Source organism: Episyrphus balteatus, chromosome 2 (assembly GCF_945859705.1).
Source record: "Episyrphus balteatus chromosome 2, idEpiBalt1.1, whole genome shotgun sequence".
Lineage (NCBI taxonomy): Eukaryota > Metazoa > Arthropoda > Insecta > Diptera > Syrphidae > Episyrphus > Episyrphus balteatus.
This window is the reverse complement of record NC_079135.1, coordinates 43917526-43934845: the sequence shown is the minus strand read 5'-3', so window position 1 is coordinate 43934845 and position 17320 is coordinate 43917526. Positions and strand designations below refer to the sequence as shown.

Sequence of the window (17320 nt, the reverse complement as noted above, 5' to 3'; positions counted from 1 at the left end):
CTTTGTACAGAAAACTAGTTAATGTTTGAAAAAACTCGAAGTAGCTACATATTTCATAATAGTATCTTGCGTACTTATTAGTGTAGCTTTAAAGGAACGACCTTAATATTTCTATTTCAATCAATCCAACATTAAAAAATTTATAAATGAAAAATCATAAAAATAAGCCTTTTTTCTCTAGATGGCGCTATAATAAGTAAATCTGATGTTTTATGACCAGCGAAACAGCAAGACCTCATTCGCCAAATTACCATTAGTAGTTTAGAAGCTATGATGGAACAGATGAACATAACTTACCGCTTAAACATGTAGCCTTCCTTTTTACTTTTCTGTAGTCGGATAAAAATGAGAATGTTTTAACATTATCAGGACCACCCTACATTTATTTAAAAAGTCTTTCTGCATACAATTTTTACTGTTAAATAAACTGACAGCTGAGTGCAATAATCCACTCTGTTGTCTAGAAGTGATAAGAACATCTTTGCAGATAACCTCTAAAATTATGTACATGTTTGTATATAGGTGAGTCTATAAATTTGAAATTCGTCTTGAATAATCTCAAAAATGGGCGTCATCAATAGCAAATGAATGCTTGTAAGTGTAAATGAGCCTTTTGTGACTTCATAAGAATTTTGTGGATAGAATTAATCTTTTTGTTTTTTTTTCTTAAAGATAACACCCTGCTTCTATTTGTTTTTGATAAGTTTTTATATCAGCACATTATCAATGTTGAATAAATATTATTGTACTTTATACATACCCCCAGTGAAGAAAACAATATAATAACAATAACAATGCGGTTTATTTATAATATTTTACATGTGAACAGTGAGATTGTTTATCTCTTTTAATGACAAAACATGTTGGAAATCATTCCAAATAATTTTTTTTTTTTAAGTTGAAAAAAGGGCGTGGCAAAATTAATTACTGGGAAAAAGGATAAAGAAAATCAAAAAAAAAATAATTTTTGTCAGAAAAATAGGTTTTTACCAATATCTTGAAAACTTTTCGGAAGTGTACGTAATACTTTATCCAAAACTTCTATGACATCACGCGGACGAATCTACTTTTGGCTCAATATTTTCAGACCTTGCATTACTGTTATTTCTTAATTTAATTGGGTGTGATTCGCAATAAAAACAACTTCTGAGATTTTGATCTTTGATCGCATCGCAAACTCACTTTCATTGAAATTTCTCAAAGTGCATTGTTTTTCTAAAACTGACAAAAACCCAAATCTAATTCTGTACTTGACTTTTGATAAGAATCCAACAGATACGTGCAATCAATTTAAGCTAACAATAAAGATTGAAATATGATTTACGTATATTTTCACTAATATAGGTATCACCTATCACATGCGAATAAACGAAGCAATTCTCATGCATAGCAATAGCTAATCAGTTACTGCTGACTATAGCCACTGTACGGTTCGGATGCTTTGAAAAAAAGAAAAATTCTTACGTTAATTGTTTATTAATTTTATATTGATTTGTGAATTTAAACTACAATACCAACAAACAAAATGAGTTTAAGTCGGTTGCGGTTGATTACATTCGATGTCACAGATACACTACTAAAATTCCGCACTAGCCCTGGAAAGCAATATGGAGAAATTGGAGCTATGTTTGGATTACGATGTGAAGATCAAGAACTTGCGTTGAATTTTAAAAATAGTTGGTAGGAAATAATAATTCTTATAGAGTGGTGGAAAAGTTTATTGAAGAAATAGAATCAAAATCAAATCTAAAAGAAAATGTGATATGAAATTAGTTCCACTATTCATGCATGTAAAAACTTAGATACTTTGTCTTCGGGTAGTGGAAAATGAATTAAAATATGTAAATACATTGGACTCCTTTCAGTTTTCATTAAGAGGTCACTTGAAGCGTTTTTTTCACGGTGATTTCTGTAACAGTGGTTTTTGTCATGTTGATTCTTATTGGTGGTTTGTGTCGCTGTGAATTTTTTCAAAATAATTTTTTGTATCATTTCGACTCTTGGCACTGTGATTTTTGCTACTGCGATTTTGTACAATGTGATTTCTATCACATTTTTTTTCATACTTATTTTTGTCAAAGTGATTATTTTTTCACTCTGATTTATGGTGTTTGTGGCTAGGTGTTTAAGTCACTGTGATATTTTTTTACAGTGTTTTGACACAGTATTTTTATACAGCCGATACAAAATTTGTTGATACCATTTTGTTTAGATAATTTTAGCAACAGTTGACTAAATTTTTTTAATTAAAAAAAAATCAGTTAAGATTAAGGCAACCATTTTCAAAAGCTAAATCACTGGAACATTTCGCACATTATTAGCCAATATTAATTCACTAGTTCTTCAGATTTGAGATTTTAAAATGTGTGTATTTTATTAAAAATATTTTTAGATCTGTTGAAACTTAAACTCTGATTAATCAGCATAAAAGTTAGCTTTATCTATAACTCTCATGATTAACGAGTACGAGTAGATATTTAATCGCGTTGCAATTCGAAATCTATTTAAAAGCGAGTAAATATCTTATCATGATTTTTGGGGTTCCAATAAAATTAATAAATATATGTACAACATCGACAACATTCTATAAGTATAAATCGAGGTCAAATTAATGAATTAAAAGTGATAAGAACTTATGAACTTTTGAAATGTTTATCATGATTTTCGGGTTCAATATATGAAGAAAGATCAAAGTAAATTGAACTTTTAGATTGCTATTTGCTTTTTAAGATTTTTAGTGCTAAATGAGATGCAAAGTGCGAAGTGCGAAGAAATACTTTGAAGTTTAAAAGATTTACTGGAAACCTTTTAATTTAATTTTTAAACAATGCAGATACAAATTTTAAGATGAAATTATTCAATTATACTAAACCCTACTTTAAAATAATGGCAAACTAATAGTAGGTACTTATTTGGCATTGCAGTTTGATTTTTCATTTAAATAAAAAACCAACAAAGTCTGTTCTGTTTTTTTTTTTTTTAAGAAAAAAAAAAGACCGTTAGAGCCTTGATACTGTTCAACACATTAAACAAAAAACACATTAAGAAAAAAAGTTTTCTGTCGGTTTACAATAAATTGATTTTTCCAAAAAAAAATTTTAAATATTTTTAAAAAATCCCGAAGTCAATATCGAGGAGAACATAACATAACCAACATAAAAACACTGTGCAAGTTTTTTTTAATTTTGTAAGACATCTGCAACTTTGACTTGATCCCCCTATTTTGGACCTGAGGAATCAATTAACATCATTAGTTTTTCGATTAATCGATACGAGATAGAAAAAAAATTTACAAAGTATTTGTTTGAATTTCATAAATTAAATGATTTCAGAAGGTTGTCCAAATTAGATTCCTCAAGTCTGAAATAGGGGGAAACGTCTAAAATTTTGACTTGCACAGTGTAATCGTTAAAAAAATATTTTTAGGGACTGTTCCTGACAAAAATAAACTTTTCTAAAAATCGTATATATATGGCTGCGACATGTATCGTTATTTTTGTTAAAAAAAATTCAAACTGCTACATACCCATTTTGAGCACACTATTTGGAATTCTCTTTCAACGTAACAACATATGTTTTCTTGTTATGGCCTATTGAATAGACCCTTTTGAATGGAACAAATTCGTTCAGGAGTTTTTATTGCTGAATATGATTCCTTGATATAAAAGTATGATTTAGACAAAAATACTTCTAAATCCATTGATGCATTTCCTAGAAAACGGAAAGACATATCGGTATCCTTTTTTTATCTAACTCGAGAACCTAGTTAAACTTTAAAATGATTCTTTTTTACAGAGTTTTTTGCCATCAAAATAAAAGAAAAATAATTTTTTCAAGTTAAAAAAATCAGGAAACAGTGCTTGCTGCCTTTTTTTAATGCACCAATGGATAAAGTTACATTTTTGTCTGAATCATACCTTTATGTCAAGGAATCATATTCAGCAATAAAAATTCTTGCTCAACTTCAATTTGTTTACGAATTCATAACTTGTATGAATAGTACCTGAATCGCAGTAAAAATTGAGATCAATAAGTTCATGTCTTTTTATTTCCAATTCTGTGTCATATTGATCGCATAAAAAAGTTCTCAACATTTTGACTAGTAAGAACAAAAATAATAATTCTACCTACAAATAAAAATCAACCAATGATGTGAACTTCAAGGTTTAAACATGAAACCTTTAATGTTAAAAGTTGGGGAACTCATTTCTTTTACGTTTTCGTTTATATTTGTTCAATCCCACATAAATATCGCTACCAAATAACACTCGTCAATAGGTGTTTAGTTTCCGAGACAAAAACCTCTTATAAAACCGTAAAAAGTAAACTGAAAAAAAAAACTACCTAACATTATAACATTACCTTAAAAATAGTAAAAAAAAAAAAAAACTTTATTTGCATTTTGTCATAGTGCTATTTCAAAAAAGAACAACAAAAACCCCGTTGACCAGTCTTTTACTAGCGATATGGAAAGTTTTCAAAATCCCAAGGAATATGCCACATTCGTTTTTGTTTGTGAGTGTTTCTGTTTTTAATTCTGATTTCAAATCCAGAAGAGAATTTCTCTTCTTTCCAGAAGATGAACTGTCATCTGAGGCCAAAAGAAAACTTTAAGAAGTATCCAGAAGCATTCCGGACGACCAATCGAAAACGACATTACATAAAAAAGCAATGCGAAATACAGCATTATTCTGCGCCAAATTTCTTCAGCTTCAGAATTTACAGAAACAAATGTTTTGCCTCCAAAATAAATCATCAAAGTTTTTATCGTTAATCGGAAATCTCAGTTCAAAATTTAACTTTTTCTTTTTTTTCGAAATTTGTTTGGATTTGCATTTTCATTTTATTCTCTTTATTAACTTTGAATTTCAAATATTTAAAAATTTCTTTCAGGCGACGAATGAACAGAGCACACCCGAACTTTGGAAAATACTCAAAACTAGGTTGGCAAAATTGGTGGATGCAGTTAATTGATTGTAAGTCTTCATGAAATTATTATAAACAGACCATTTTACAACATAATTTCCATCTTTAGCTACTTTTGCTGAAAGTGGTGCCAAAATCCAACCAGAAAAACTCCCAAAATTCACAGAAACCCTCCTAGACTTGTACAAAACTAGTGCAGCTTGGCAACATGCCAACGGAGCCATCGAACTCCTCAAATACCTTCGAATGCAACAACAGTTGGGTACCAAAGAACAAGGCAAACCACCATTTGCACTCGGTGTCATATCCAACTTTGATCCTCGTTTAGATGTTTTACTGCGCAACATGAAAATCCAACATTTCTTTGACTTTGTTGTGTGTTCCTATGACGTCAAAGCTGAAAAACCTAGTAAAGATATTTTCAAAATAGCCATGAGATATTCCGAAATGGAGAATCTCAAGCCTGAGGAGTGTTTGCATATAGGAGATACACCAATTAGTGATTATTTGGGTGCCAAGGATGCAGGATGGAATGCTGCATTGATTCATGAGAAAGATCCTCCATATCTATCTAATAAATATGGAGAAAAGATTCAAGAGTTTTATGTGTTTCCAAGTTTGTATGATTTCCATAGGAAACTATCAAATAATTTTATTACTTGGTAGGAGAGGATTTAGGATTTTAAGATAACTTTTGACTGAAAAATACATTTTTTTATTTAATAAACGAAAAACAAATATTTATTGATTAAGGTTTCAAATTGTTAAGCAGATTCGAGTGTTTTTCAAACAACTCGATTAAAGGATCTTGTGGTTTATTGGATTCTTTGTCGTATTGAGATCCAATGCTCCACAGCGATTCTAGATCGTAGTGCTCTCGAGCTTGTGCTGAGAAGATGTGAAGAGCTATATTACCCAAATCCATTGCCATCCAATCTCGGCTCTTTTCGCCTTCAATTTTAGGCAGATTTTCACCTGCGAAACATTTCTTTTTGAATACACGTCGAACGAACTCGGCTGTGGCCAACATATGGCGGTAACTTCTTCCCGTGACCACTACCATGTAGTCAACATACTTGTATTCCTTGGGAACACTACAAACAAAGATATCTTCGGCATTTTCCAATCGTAGAACGTCAACAAGGTCTTCGACATCAAAGACACCATGAACTCCATCTAAAACAAATGAATAGGTTCAATGACTCCTCTAGAGGACATAACAGCACTTACGTTTTAAATTGAGCCCTAGGAATTCTTCACTAGTATCTAATTCAGGTTCATCTTCAATATGATAACGTTCCTTTTCCTCTTCAACATCGAAAATCTCTGGAGAATCTTCATCGCGGAAAACTTTGTATTTGTGTCGCACGTCCGAGGGTACTTTTTGTTTGGTGTCATCTTTTGGTTTCAATGGTTCGGGATTTTTGAATTCATGATGGAAATATTTTGTATGTGAAATTATTGGAATAGTAAAGCGGATGTCGTGAATTAAACGAAAAACTTTGGAGGATAACATCATTTTTCAAAATTTATTTTTATTTTGACCGTGGGTTAGCAAAAGTTACAACTGTCAAATAAAAATGTCAAAAGTGACAGCTGACAGATTTGACAACCTCAAACCAAGGTATGTTTGTTTGAAATTTTATTTGTTGTTCTAAGGTAGTGTACCTACTTTTTGAAGTTTGTTTTAAATTTTTTTTTTTTGTTAATGCCCGTGTTTCTTATGGTCAAAACAGACGACCAGTTTTTTCCCTCCAGCAAAATAAAATAACACGGGCTCTTATGGGAGAAAAATATGCATGCAGCGCAGAGCTGCATCATGTCTCTATTTCTAAATTCCATGCCAAGTTTCAACAAAAATAAAAAATACTTGTTATTTGGACTTACTGATATTAGGGGGGTTCACATTGACTAACTTACCGGACAGACAAGCCGCCATTTGGTCTGATCTGATTCTGTTTTGATAGTGTGAACACCCATCCGACAGCCTGTCCGGTTTGCCGGATGGTTTTCAAAAAATTTTGATTTTTTGATGGTCGGACGGGCATGTTAGTCAATTAAATGACATTTGTCTGTCCGGCAGACGGTGATAATTAATTGTCTCTAATTTGAGAGCAGAATAGGGTAAAGATATATGAAAAATAAGCTGAAAAGTGGGTTTTGATGAAAATTGTCTGATGAGTGTGAACGAAAAATATAATTCGGCCATCAGCCCAACTAGCACAACAGCTTCTGTAAATTGATATCTCGCAGGTTCTACTTTTTATACAGCTTGTATTGAGCTTGCTTCAGAATTTAACGGCTTATAGAAGTTCGGACTTGTTTAACAACTTCTAATCCCAACTAGCACAACAGCTTCTATAAATTGAAATCTCGTAGGTTCTACTTTGTATACAGCTTGTATTGAGCTTGCTTCAGAATTTAACTGCTTATAGAAGTTCGGACTTGTTTAACAACTTCTAATAAGTTGTTTAAATACTATTAAAGAAACTTAAACGAAAAAAACTTGTTTTTCTTATTAGCCTGTTTAATGAATTTATAGAAGCTTTACAGAAATTACCAAGTTTTGTATTTGATTTTTGGTTTTGATATTAAATAATCTAGCTCGGACACTTTTTGGTTTTGACATTGAATAATTTAGCTCGGACATTTTTTTTGCTATTTGAACTGATTAAGTTTTTGATTTCATTAATGAATATACTAGGATGGCCGAGTGGGTAGAGTGGTGGACTCTACCACCAAGCAGATACGAAGTTCGATTCCTGGGTGTGGTAAAAAAATTATATACTTTTAAAATTATTATTAATAGATATACTAAAAACTAATGGAATGTTATATATAATATCAGATCAAAAGATAAAATTCATGATTTAAAACCAGTTAAAAAAGAATTCTTTTCTGTTTTTGTAGTTTTTTTTTTAAATTTCGATAAGACATGTATTAAAGAGCTATACAAGCGCTTCCGAAACTATCTGTCAAATCTCAAAGCTTCGGTAGAGCTTCGGTAAAGCTTCGTTTAAGATCCTTATAGAGGGTCAAACTTGTATAACGTTCTCCTTTTTCCATGCCCAACAACCTTACTAAAGTTTAAAAGAAGCTGAAATGTAGCTTTTGTAATACCTTAACCGAAGCTGAAATGTTAGTTGGGATAAGTTGTTTAAATACCGTTAAAGAAACTTAAACGAAGAAAGCTTGTTTTCCGGAAAAGCCTGTTCAATGAATTTATAGAAGCTTTACAGAAATTACTAAGTTTTGTATTTGATTTTCGGTTTTGATATTAAATAATCTAGCTCGGAAATTTTTTTGTTTTGAGTTTCTGCTGTTTCAACTTTTCAACTGATTAAGTTTTTGATTTTATTAATGAATATACTAGGATGGTCGAGTGGACTACCACCAAACAGATACGAAGTTCGATTCCTGGGTGTGGTTCAAAAATGATATAATTTTAAAATTATTATTAATAGATATCCCAAAAACTAATGATATGTTTTATATAATTTCAGATTAATACTACGTTTCCACCTACCCTAAATCCGAGATTTAAGGCTTGGCCACACCGGAGGGTATGCGGTATAGCGGTAACGATATTTGTACTAAAAAAATTCCACACCTGAACGTTGATGTGTCAGTTTGGAATTTTTTTCATACAAGTACCCTCACCGCTACCCGTACCGCTACCGCATACCCTCCAGTGTGGCCAAGCCTTTAGCTAAGTAGTTTTAGCATAAAGGCTTAACTACATTCACCACTTTTTGAAAAAGTACAAAAGTGAAAATATTTTTTTTCTCGCTACGGGAATTTTTTTGTAAAAAAGAGTAAATAAATTGATTTTTGGACGAAAAAATAAGCTTTCTGCATCATTTGTTTTAATTTTCTAGAACGAAAAAATATACAAAAAAAATGCGTTTGAAAATTTTCACTTTTGTAATTTTTCACTTTTTGAGCCAATGTAGTTAAGGCTTAAATCTCGAGTTTTATTCTAAATCTCGGATTGAAAGTAGGTGAAAATCTTAGATTTAGGGTAGCTGAAATCAAATCTGAGATTTAGCGAAGTAGATTTAAAATAAATCTCGAAATTTATTCTAAATCTCGGATTTAGCGTAGGTGGAAACATAGTATAAAAGATAAAATTCATGATTTAAAATCAAATCAAAATCAATTAAAAAGGAATTTTTTTTGTTTTTGTAGTTGTTTTTATTTTCGAAAAAACATGTATTAAAGAGCTATACAAGATCTTTCGAAGCTATCTGTCAAATCTCAAAGCTTGTGTAGAGCTTCGGTAAAGCTTCTCTTGAGCTTCTTATAGACCTTATGACTACATTCTTATAAAGGGTCAAACTTGTATAACGTTCTCCTTTTTCCATGCCCAACAACCTTACTAAAGTTAAAAAGAAGCTGAAATGTAGCTTCTGTAAGACCTTTACCATAGCTGAAATGTTAGTTGGGTCACTCATTTGTCACTTACTTTTTACTGTCCTGTGCAGTTTTCTTGACTCCAAGAGCAGTGTTGACGGTATTTTTATTTTTATTCATTTATTTCTTGCTTTAAAAATTATTTTCTGTTGATTTTTCTTGATTTTAAATAAATTTTGAATTTTTTTATTTTAACTTTGACAGAATACTCGATGAAATTTTTGCGTTAGCATTTTCGTTGTCGACTCTGGAGTCTGGAGACTTGAAAATTTTTCGTTTCGCATCAGCAGCGTACTAGGCTTAGAAGTGAAAAAAAACCATCAACACATGAGCTCATTGATCTCTTTAGGTCAATGCATGAGCTATTTGGATGGTAAACTTTCCCGTACAATTTTGTGTGGTACCATCTGAGTCTGGTAAATGTGGAAAACTTTTGATATGTTTAATATTGAAGATAAAACAAACTAATTCGGAATTTCAAACAGCTGTCAGTACCAAACGAACAAAAGAAAATAAAAAAATTGTCTCGTAAGCCGGGTGAAAACCACCCAACTAACAATTTTACTTCCACAAGGTTAGGATCTTTAATTTCTTGCAGCTATTATCTCTACAGGGCTTGTATTTAGTTTGTGAATCGAAAATTCAAACTTTCGAGGCTTAACTTTCGTTAACCGCTTCCTAGAAACCTAGTGCAAGTGGAATCTAAAAATTTCTACAAGCATTAATGTAAACATTTCGTTTAAATTTCAATATGGCCACATGAAATTCCATTGTAGAAGCACAAGAAATAAAAGCCAATAACTGACTTCTTTTAAATGGCTTTGCAAAAGAAATTGTATTAGAACTGCTTACAAAATCTTTATGAATGCTATGTATTTTTTTTTATCCAATTCGAAAATTATTAGACTCAAAAATGACTTAGGTAGGTATTTAAGTATGGTAGAAGTACCTACAACTTATACAATTGCCTTAAATGCATTTATTATTATAGTTCTATATTACCAAAATTATGTCAATAGTATATGAGTCGTGATATTCATTAAAAAAAAAAAATATTACGTTGAATTTCGAATAAGCCGTAGTTAAACGGTTTTGCCTTTTTAAACAAATATTCCACAAAATAGATGTGTTATAGTTACTGCATTCTAATATTTGAATTAAAAAATTATTGAATTGTTTTTTGATTGAAAATATTACAAAAAATGTTATATATCACTTTCAAATATAACGACTTACATAAATGTATGTTTTGTATCTCTGTATGAAAAAAAAAAGAAGTTCAATTTCAGGCGCATGCGCGAAAAGCTTTTAGTTTTATATGTTTGCCTTAGCGAAGTTAGGGGTTATCTATTTATATTTGTAGAGGTCCTTTAAGTACAAGCAAAACATTGTAAAAAGCATTTAATTTTATAAGTTTGCCTAAGCGAAGTTAGGCTCCCTAATTTTATTTCTAGAAGCCCTGTGAAAGTGAGTACAAGCTAAATTTTTTAAACTGTCAGGCAAACTCATGAGAATAAGAAATATTTGGATAAGTGCCGTTATGGTGACCATTTTTGGTTTTTTTTATTCATTGTTATAAAGAAATAAATGAAAAAGTGAATCTTTTCATATCGGTAATTGGTTTAAAATAGTGATATTAAAAATGGTTTACTGACCAATTTGGAGTTCATATTCAAGTAAGTAGAGAAGAAAGGAAAACAAGATTTTAATCTTCTCCACTTATTTAAATATAAAATAGTGATGGACATTTTAGATTTTTATTTAAGTTCAAAAAAAAGTTAATTCTCTAATTTTTAAGAAAAAGCCAAAAGCCCAAAATTATTAAAGATTTTTTTTCTGCTTCGGAAAAATGCGGGTTGACGGCATCCGGGTGAAACCTCTTAAGTCTAAAAAAAACCGAATTTTTCAGATATTTTTTCTTCTCCAGAAAAATTGTTCTTGAGTAAAAAGTTATTCTATTTCATCTTCTTAATAATGATATGGTTTGACAATCAGAATATAATATTATTAAGTCTTTATTAAATAATTTTTTACAAGATAAAAAAAAACAGAAAATAACCAAAAATAATAACTTTGAAACAAAAACACAAATGGTCACCATATTCTTTAAGATAGTGCAACTCATCAGGAAGTTAAGTCGAAGCTCTTAGGAAGCTCTTTCAACTACTCCAAATTTGAAACTCTTTCATTATATACCTGAGTAGCTCGATGGGTAAGGTACCGGACTATCAATCAGGATGTACGTGGTTCAAATCCAGCAAAATGCGTCAAGTAGTAAGAAGTTTTTTTCTCAATATAATTGTATTTGGAAATTTAATTTCAGAAGCAAAACTTGTCTGGATGGAAAACAAAGAAGAAAATGAAAAAATAAAATGTAATAGGTACACAAAAAAAAAAAATAAAAATGAAAAAAAAAACATTTTTTTTTTCTTTATTCTATTTGGGATATACCTCGTTTAGACTTTCAGAATCCTTCGACAAGTCTGCTCAGAGCTTCTAAATAAAAATAAAAGCCTGCAACAATAATACACATTTTCAAATTTCAAATGTTGGTTGTTTCTATAAGGCATTAAAGATATGTTATGAGTCTCTCCAATCAACTTGCATATGACTCTTCTAAGGCCTATCAAGCTTCTCGGGTGGGCCAGATGGGCTTCTCTATGGTCGTATACAAGCAATATTTCTAAAATCGAAACAGCTTCGTTAGACCCTTGTGGAAGTAAAATTGTTAGTTGGGCAAAACAACCAAAATTTTCAATGACGAAAGTAGATAATTTCACAGAATTTTTTTTTTTTTTAAAACTCATACAAATCGATTAAGTGTTTTTTTTTGGTAAAGCCTAGTACGCTGCTGAAGCGAAACGAAAAATGTTGAAGTCTCCAAAGTCAACAGTGCTCATGTTAACATGTAAAGTAAGAATAATGAAAATACAAATAAAAAAAATTCAAGAAAAAACATCAGAAAATAAGTTTAAAAGCAAAAACAAAACAAATTTAATTTCGTTCAAGATTTCGTTAATGAAATTTCTATAGAAAAAAAATTGAATTTGAAATTTGAACTGACCTAATTTGCGAAACTATCTCATTTATAGCTCAAATGAGATAATTTCGCAAATGATTTCAGCTCAGATTTCAAATTAAATTATTTTTTTTCTATAAAATTTGACATTAGAAATGAGATAATTTGCGTAGATAATTACCTTCTTCGGGCAAAATTTTGATTCATTTACCACTTTGCCATGTTTACCAGGTTTACCCAGAGTTCACACTGTTTCAAACCCTTAGGCCGTGTGTGAATTGTGTTAAATAGTTAAATCCGTGTTAAATTTTTGACACTATTAGGGTGAATAAAAAATTTTCAGCTGTTAAAAATTTATTGTGCTCTGAGACCTGGTTAAATTTGAGTTAAATTTTTTTTTGCAGATGGTTTTGTTTTGTTTTTTTTTTTTTATTAAAAAGGAGTATCATGGCAGAAAAAAGGCAGACACAATTTTAAACAATAATATATACAGCTGAAATTTTTTTTATTTACCTCAATAGTGTCAAAAATTTAACACTGATTTAAGTATTTAACGCAATTCACACACTACCTTAATAATATAGAAAAAAAAATACTTTTAAATATTTCTGTTTCAGTTGAAAATCCAAACTAAAATCGTACAACTTTACTGCTCATGTAAACCCTCATTTACCCACATTCTATACAATCGCTTCGTGTAAAACCCATCAAATTTTCAAAACAAACAAACCTCTTAACATACCACCCACATCTTAGAGGATATAATATATGGAGTGCTTGTTCCTATACCTAATACATTGTAACGCCATATGCATGGATAGGGGTCGCTGCCTTCGTTTTTCAGTGCGAGTCCGGTTCCGCAGCTGTAAATAAACAAGCTTGTTGATGACAGCCATCAAATGAAAATAAAATGGACGCATGCACTCATCGAAAACTTAAAGAAACTAGAGCCCTCTATAAAAGCTTCACGGAACTAACAGCACAAGCACTCCATATATTATATCCTCTAAGACCCACATAAATCGTCAAGCCAGCTTCTCTCACTTCTACCAACATCGACATACTTACAATCCACACACCATCAAAAAAAAAAAAAAAAAATTCCACTTCAGTGGTGATTTTTTTTTTTTTGTATTTAACTTCATTCATTTTTTCGCAAGAAGATGCAAATACTAGCATTATTTTTTATAAATTAAAAACACACATCTCAATCGTTTATTCCCTCATAAATATTAAACAAACTCAAGAGTGATTGTGTGTCTGTCTCTCAATAATAAAATTCCCATCATTTCATTTTTTACACAAATGAAAATCAAATATAAATTTGATTGAAAGAAAAAATCGTCTCTAATTAAAAGTTGGAAAAAAAGAAGCGAAAAAAAATTGGAAAATTTTTTGTATGTTCCTTCCTCTCTATCTCTATCTCCAGTGAAGAAGAAAAAGTAAAAAAAAGTTGTGTTGTGTGTGTGTTTTTGGTTTTTCCTCCATTTACATAAATTTTTTTATTATTTTTTGACAAATAAATAGAAAAAAAAACACAAAATTCGTTGTGTGTGAAAGAAAAAAATCAAATTCAATTAAAAAAATGACTTCCACAAACAGTAATTGCAACAGCAACACAACCAGCAACAGCATCATCGAAGCCGAATACAATGAAATCGAGTCAAAAGGCCGAAATGCCTGGCACATTACTTACCAGGTAGGTAAAAAATAAAAAAATACAAAAAATTCCTTCCTCCTTCGCGTCGCACCTTCATCGTCAGTCATTTGCCCGCTGTGTGTCCATTTTTTCCTTGTTGTCGTCGTTGGTTGGTTATTTTCAGGCAAGGAAAATGGTCGATTGGAAAATGTGCTGTTCCAAAAGTGCATCGGAATTTTCTCTTTCTTTTCTTTCACAAAAATTTATATTTTACTTAGTAATTTTGGCGAGAAAAGGCGAACGAAAATATAATCGATTTCCGTTTCCCTGTGAAGGAGTGGTGGATGATGATGAGTTACTTTTTTTTTTATTTTGCGTTGTTGGTGAATTCCCCGGAATTGTCTCTCAATGAGCCACCATCATCATCACAGTCCTGTGTGTGATTCCAGGAAATCAATCTCCATCAGCAAAAAGAAAGGCAAACGGCAGAGAGCAAAGAGCAAAGAGCTGAGGAAAGAAAAAAAGAAACAAAAAAAAAAAACAAGCAAGCACTTCACCCGTCGTCGTCGTCGTTGTCGTTGGTCGCCCTTGTCGTTGTCGTGGGTTCGGTTTGTAGCCCGAAGTGCCAACAACGACTTGGGACAGTGGACGACAAAATGAGGGCGGGTGGTGGAATGTGGAGGTGGTTGTTAGGTCTCAGTCGGAGACTCGGGCTCCTCTAGTTTATTGCCTTTGGTCGGGAATTGGTGTTGATGGCGATGGCGAATGGGTGACATTTGAAATTGTTTTTTCTTATTAAAAATTGTTGCGGTAGACACTGTATTTTTGTTTGTTTGTTTGTTTATTTGTTTTATTTATTTGTGTGATTTTTGTTGTTGTTGTACTTTCTTATTCCTCCATGGTTTTTGCTAGAAATCTAATTATTTTTGAGTGTTTCCAGTGAAAAATGGGGGGCAAATCGAGTAGTTTTAGCGAGAAGACCTTGGATTTTATCTCTCCCCTCTGTTGTTTAATCCTCTTGAAGAAATTTAGTTTATTAAGGCACACTGTCATTATTTCAGCGTGAAATATATTTTTTCAAAAACATGGCTGGTGTTTATTGACAAAAATGCGGCCTAGATTTGAAAAAAATAAGATTTTTAGTAAACTGCAGTCAGATTTTTCTGATTTTCAGATTTTTTCCAAATCCAAATGAGGAGCGTTTTTTTCAAAACTCAACAAGTGCATTTTTCAAATTTTTCAGGAGAAGGTTTTTTCTTTCCCATTTGAATACAAAGTCGAATTTTCAAAAAGTAGAAATGAGGAGTTGTTCTTTCTTGAACAGCTAATCGACAGGCTTAATTGCTATTTCAATATTTGGGAAGATTCGTCCGTATTTTGAACACGAAAACACCGAGTTTTTTCAAAACGCAACAAATACAGGTTTTTGTTGAGTTTTGCAAAAACGTTTATTTTTCTTTTAAATAAATAGATAGATAAATTAGTATTAAAAATCTTATTTATTAAAGAAATAAATACATTGCAATGAACTTATATTAATATTAACTAAAATAAATATTGAATAAAAAAAAAACATTATTTTTAATCGCCATAGCGGCTTTCCATATCCTCTGTGGACTCCTTAGCGTTTGCGGAGAGAACAGTTTCATAGAAGTCCTTGGCATCATCCGGAATAATAAAAAATTTCATTAGCTTCTGTACGTCAGTCATCTTTTTTTCCGAAACTTTGTTTTCTGGGGCAACTTTTTAAAATTGGCAGTTTTTGGACACGCTGAAAAAACTGGCTTTTCAGAGGTGCATCCGTTACAGGAGATCCGCTGAAGGTGTCACTGACAGATAATGCTACTTTATTTCCCGTCTTTTCGTAGTATATCACTCTAGCTTATTTTAAAAGGCAACTTTGACCTTATAAGTTTTTTTTTTGAATCCAGCTTGTAGTCGCACACGGTCCAGTCTTTTCCGATTTTTCTTACGGTTTCAATATTTTGAAGAACGTTGTAATATTCTTCAGGAGAAATGATGACTTCTTTCTTCCTATATTCCTTTTCCACTCGTCCAAACACACAATCTGGTGGCATGTAGCTGTGACCTGTTATTGGAAAATAGTGGTTTATATTTTTGAACATTTTGCTTTTTTCCAGAAAAGAGCATAGTGCAATCATCAAAATCGTGTTTTTATTTTGAGAAGCACAAGAGTCAGAAAAAAGACGTAGTTTTTTTTGGCTTTGGCCCAGATTGAGTCTTTAGGCTTCCTTCAAGCTTTTTTAAGTATAGTCCACAACGATGGATGCTACTTCGTTTGCTCCTCTTGGGCCATCCGTCTCCAGCCAAGTATAAAACGTTACGTTTTCTTTATCCTGGCTTTCCATGTGGTTGACGATTCCCATGTTGTAAAGCCACACTTGTCTTGTCTTTGCACGTTGATATCTGGACATCATACTCTTTTCATGCCGAACATGTGTCCGTGTGCAGATTAAATTCCGAGTAAAAAATCTTTTTATATTTGGATAGACTGCACTTTTGTTTTCCAGTTTTCTCTTGTTTCGATACAAAAATATTGAACATTTTTTTGAGAGTCAGCTCTGGTGGAAGATAGCTTCTTTTGGATTTTTTTCTTTCTGGATTCGGCAGTAGAAAGATGAAATGTGAGTTCTAACAGCAGTTGTTATTTCAGAATCAACGGGTTTAGCCCTGTTTCCTCCTCGTCGCTCTCTTGGGATGCCCATTTCATGCCCATATAATAATAATTGCTTTCCAACCACAGGCAAACTTTGTGGAGTTTTGCAAAAACGAGCCATTTTGTTGAGTTTTGGAAAAACCTCCAATAATTTTGTTGAGTTTTGCAAAAACCTCCAGTAATTTTGTTGAGTTTTGAAAAAACGCTCGATTTTAAATATTTTTTTAAATTAAAACTGTTCACTTTTTTTAACATTTTTATTTTGTCATCTTGTGCGCCTGGTCGTGCCAAAAATTTCGATACCAATAACTCATTTTTGCAAAAAATGCGTTTGTTGAGTTTTGAAAAAACGCTCCTCAAATTTCAACACACAACGGGCAATTTTTTCACATAAGTCCTAAGCAAGCTTAGTACCCGGTCTAGCTAGATCAAGTACTAGCACTTGTAGGGTAAAGGCACTAGTATCCGGACAGTTAAGGTACTTTTGAACTTTGACGTTGAATAGTTTTATTGCTGTTCAAGCTATAGCAAATATTTTGGTAGTTTCTTAAAGTTTGGCATTTTTGTAATAATGTTACATTTAAATAAAACATTTTAATATTTAAAAATAAAAATAATAAAAAAAGTTCGATTTGCACTAGTGTCC

The 17320-nt window shown here is 31.6% G+C and overlaps 3 protein-coding genes across 5 annotated transcripts in view; 2 read left to right on the top strand and 1 right to left on the bottom strand.

Annotated features, from left to right (window-relative positions):
- The first annotated feature begins 1386 nt into the window (after positions 1–1386).
- Positions 1387–5670, top strand: LOC129911480 (rhythmically expressed gene 2 protein). The gene is made up of 3 exons (XM_055989294.1): positions 1387–1680; positions 4894–4976; positions 5036–5670. The coding sequence occupies exons 1-3, from the start codon at positions 1526–1528 to the stop codon at positions 5590–5592; spliced, it is 795 nt and encodes a 264-aa protein (XP_055845269.1). The 5' UTR covers positions 1387–1525; the 3' UTR covers positions 5593–5670.
- LOC129911481 (mitochondrial assembly of ribosomal large subunit protein 1) lies at positions 5619–6509 on the bottom strand. The gene is made up of 2 exons (XM_055989295.1): positions 6157–6509; positions 5619–6102 (listed from the first exon to the last, which is right to left on the bottom strand). The coding sequence occupies exons 1-2, from the start codon at positions 6443–6445 to the stop codon at positions 5675–5677; spliced, it is 717 nt and encodes a 238-aa protein (XP_055845270.1). The 5' UTR covers positions 6446–6509; the 3' UTR covers positions 5619–5674.
- Positions 6510–13462: 6953 nt separating this feature from the next.
- LOC129908452 (tyrosine-protein phosphatase non-receptor type 61F) overlaps positions 13463–17320 on the top strand; it is a 42589-nt gene continuing 38731 nt past the window's right edge. For all 3 annotated transcript variants that reach the window (XM_055984921.1, XM_055984920.1, XM_055984919.1), the window contains exon 1: positions 13463–14057. In XM_055984921.1, the coding sequence (XP_055840896.1) occupies positions 13944–14057 (114 nt within the window). In that variant the 5' untranslated portion in view covers positions 13463–13943. The remainder of the gene's footprint in view (positions 14058–17320) is intronic.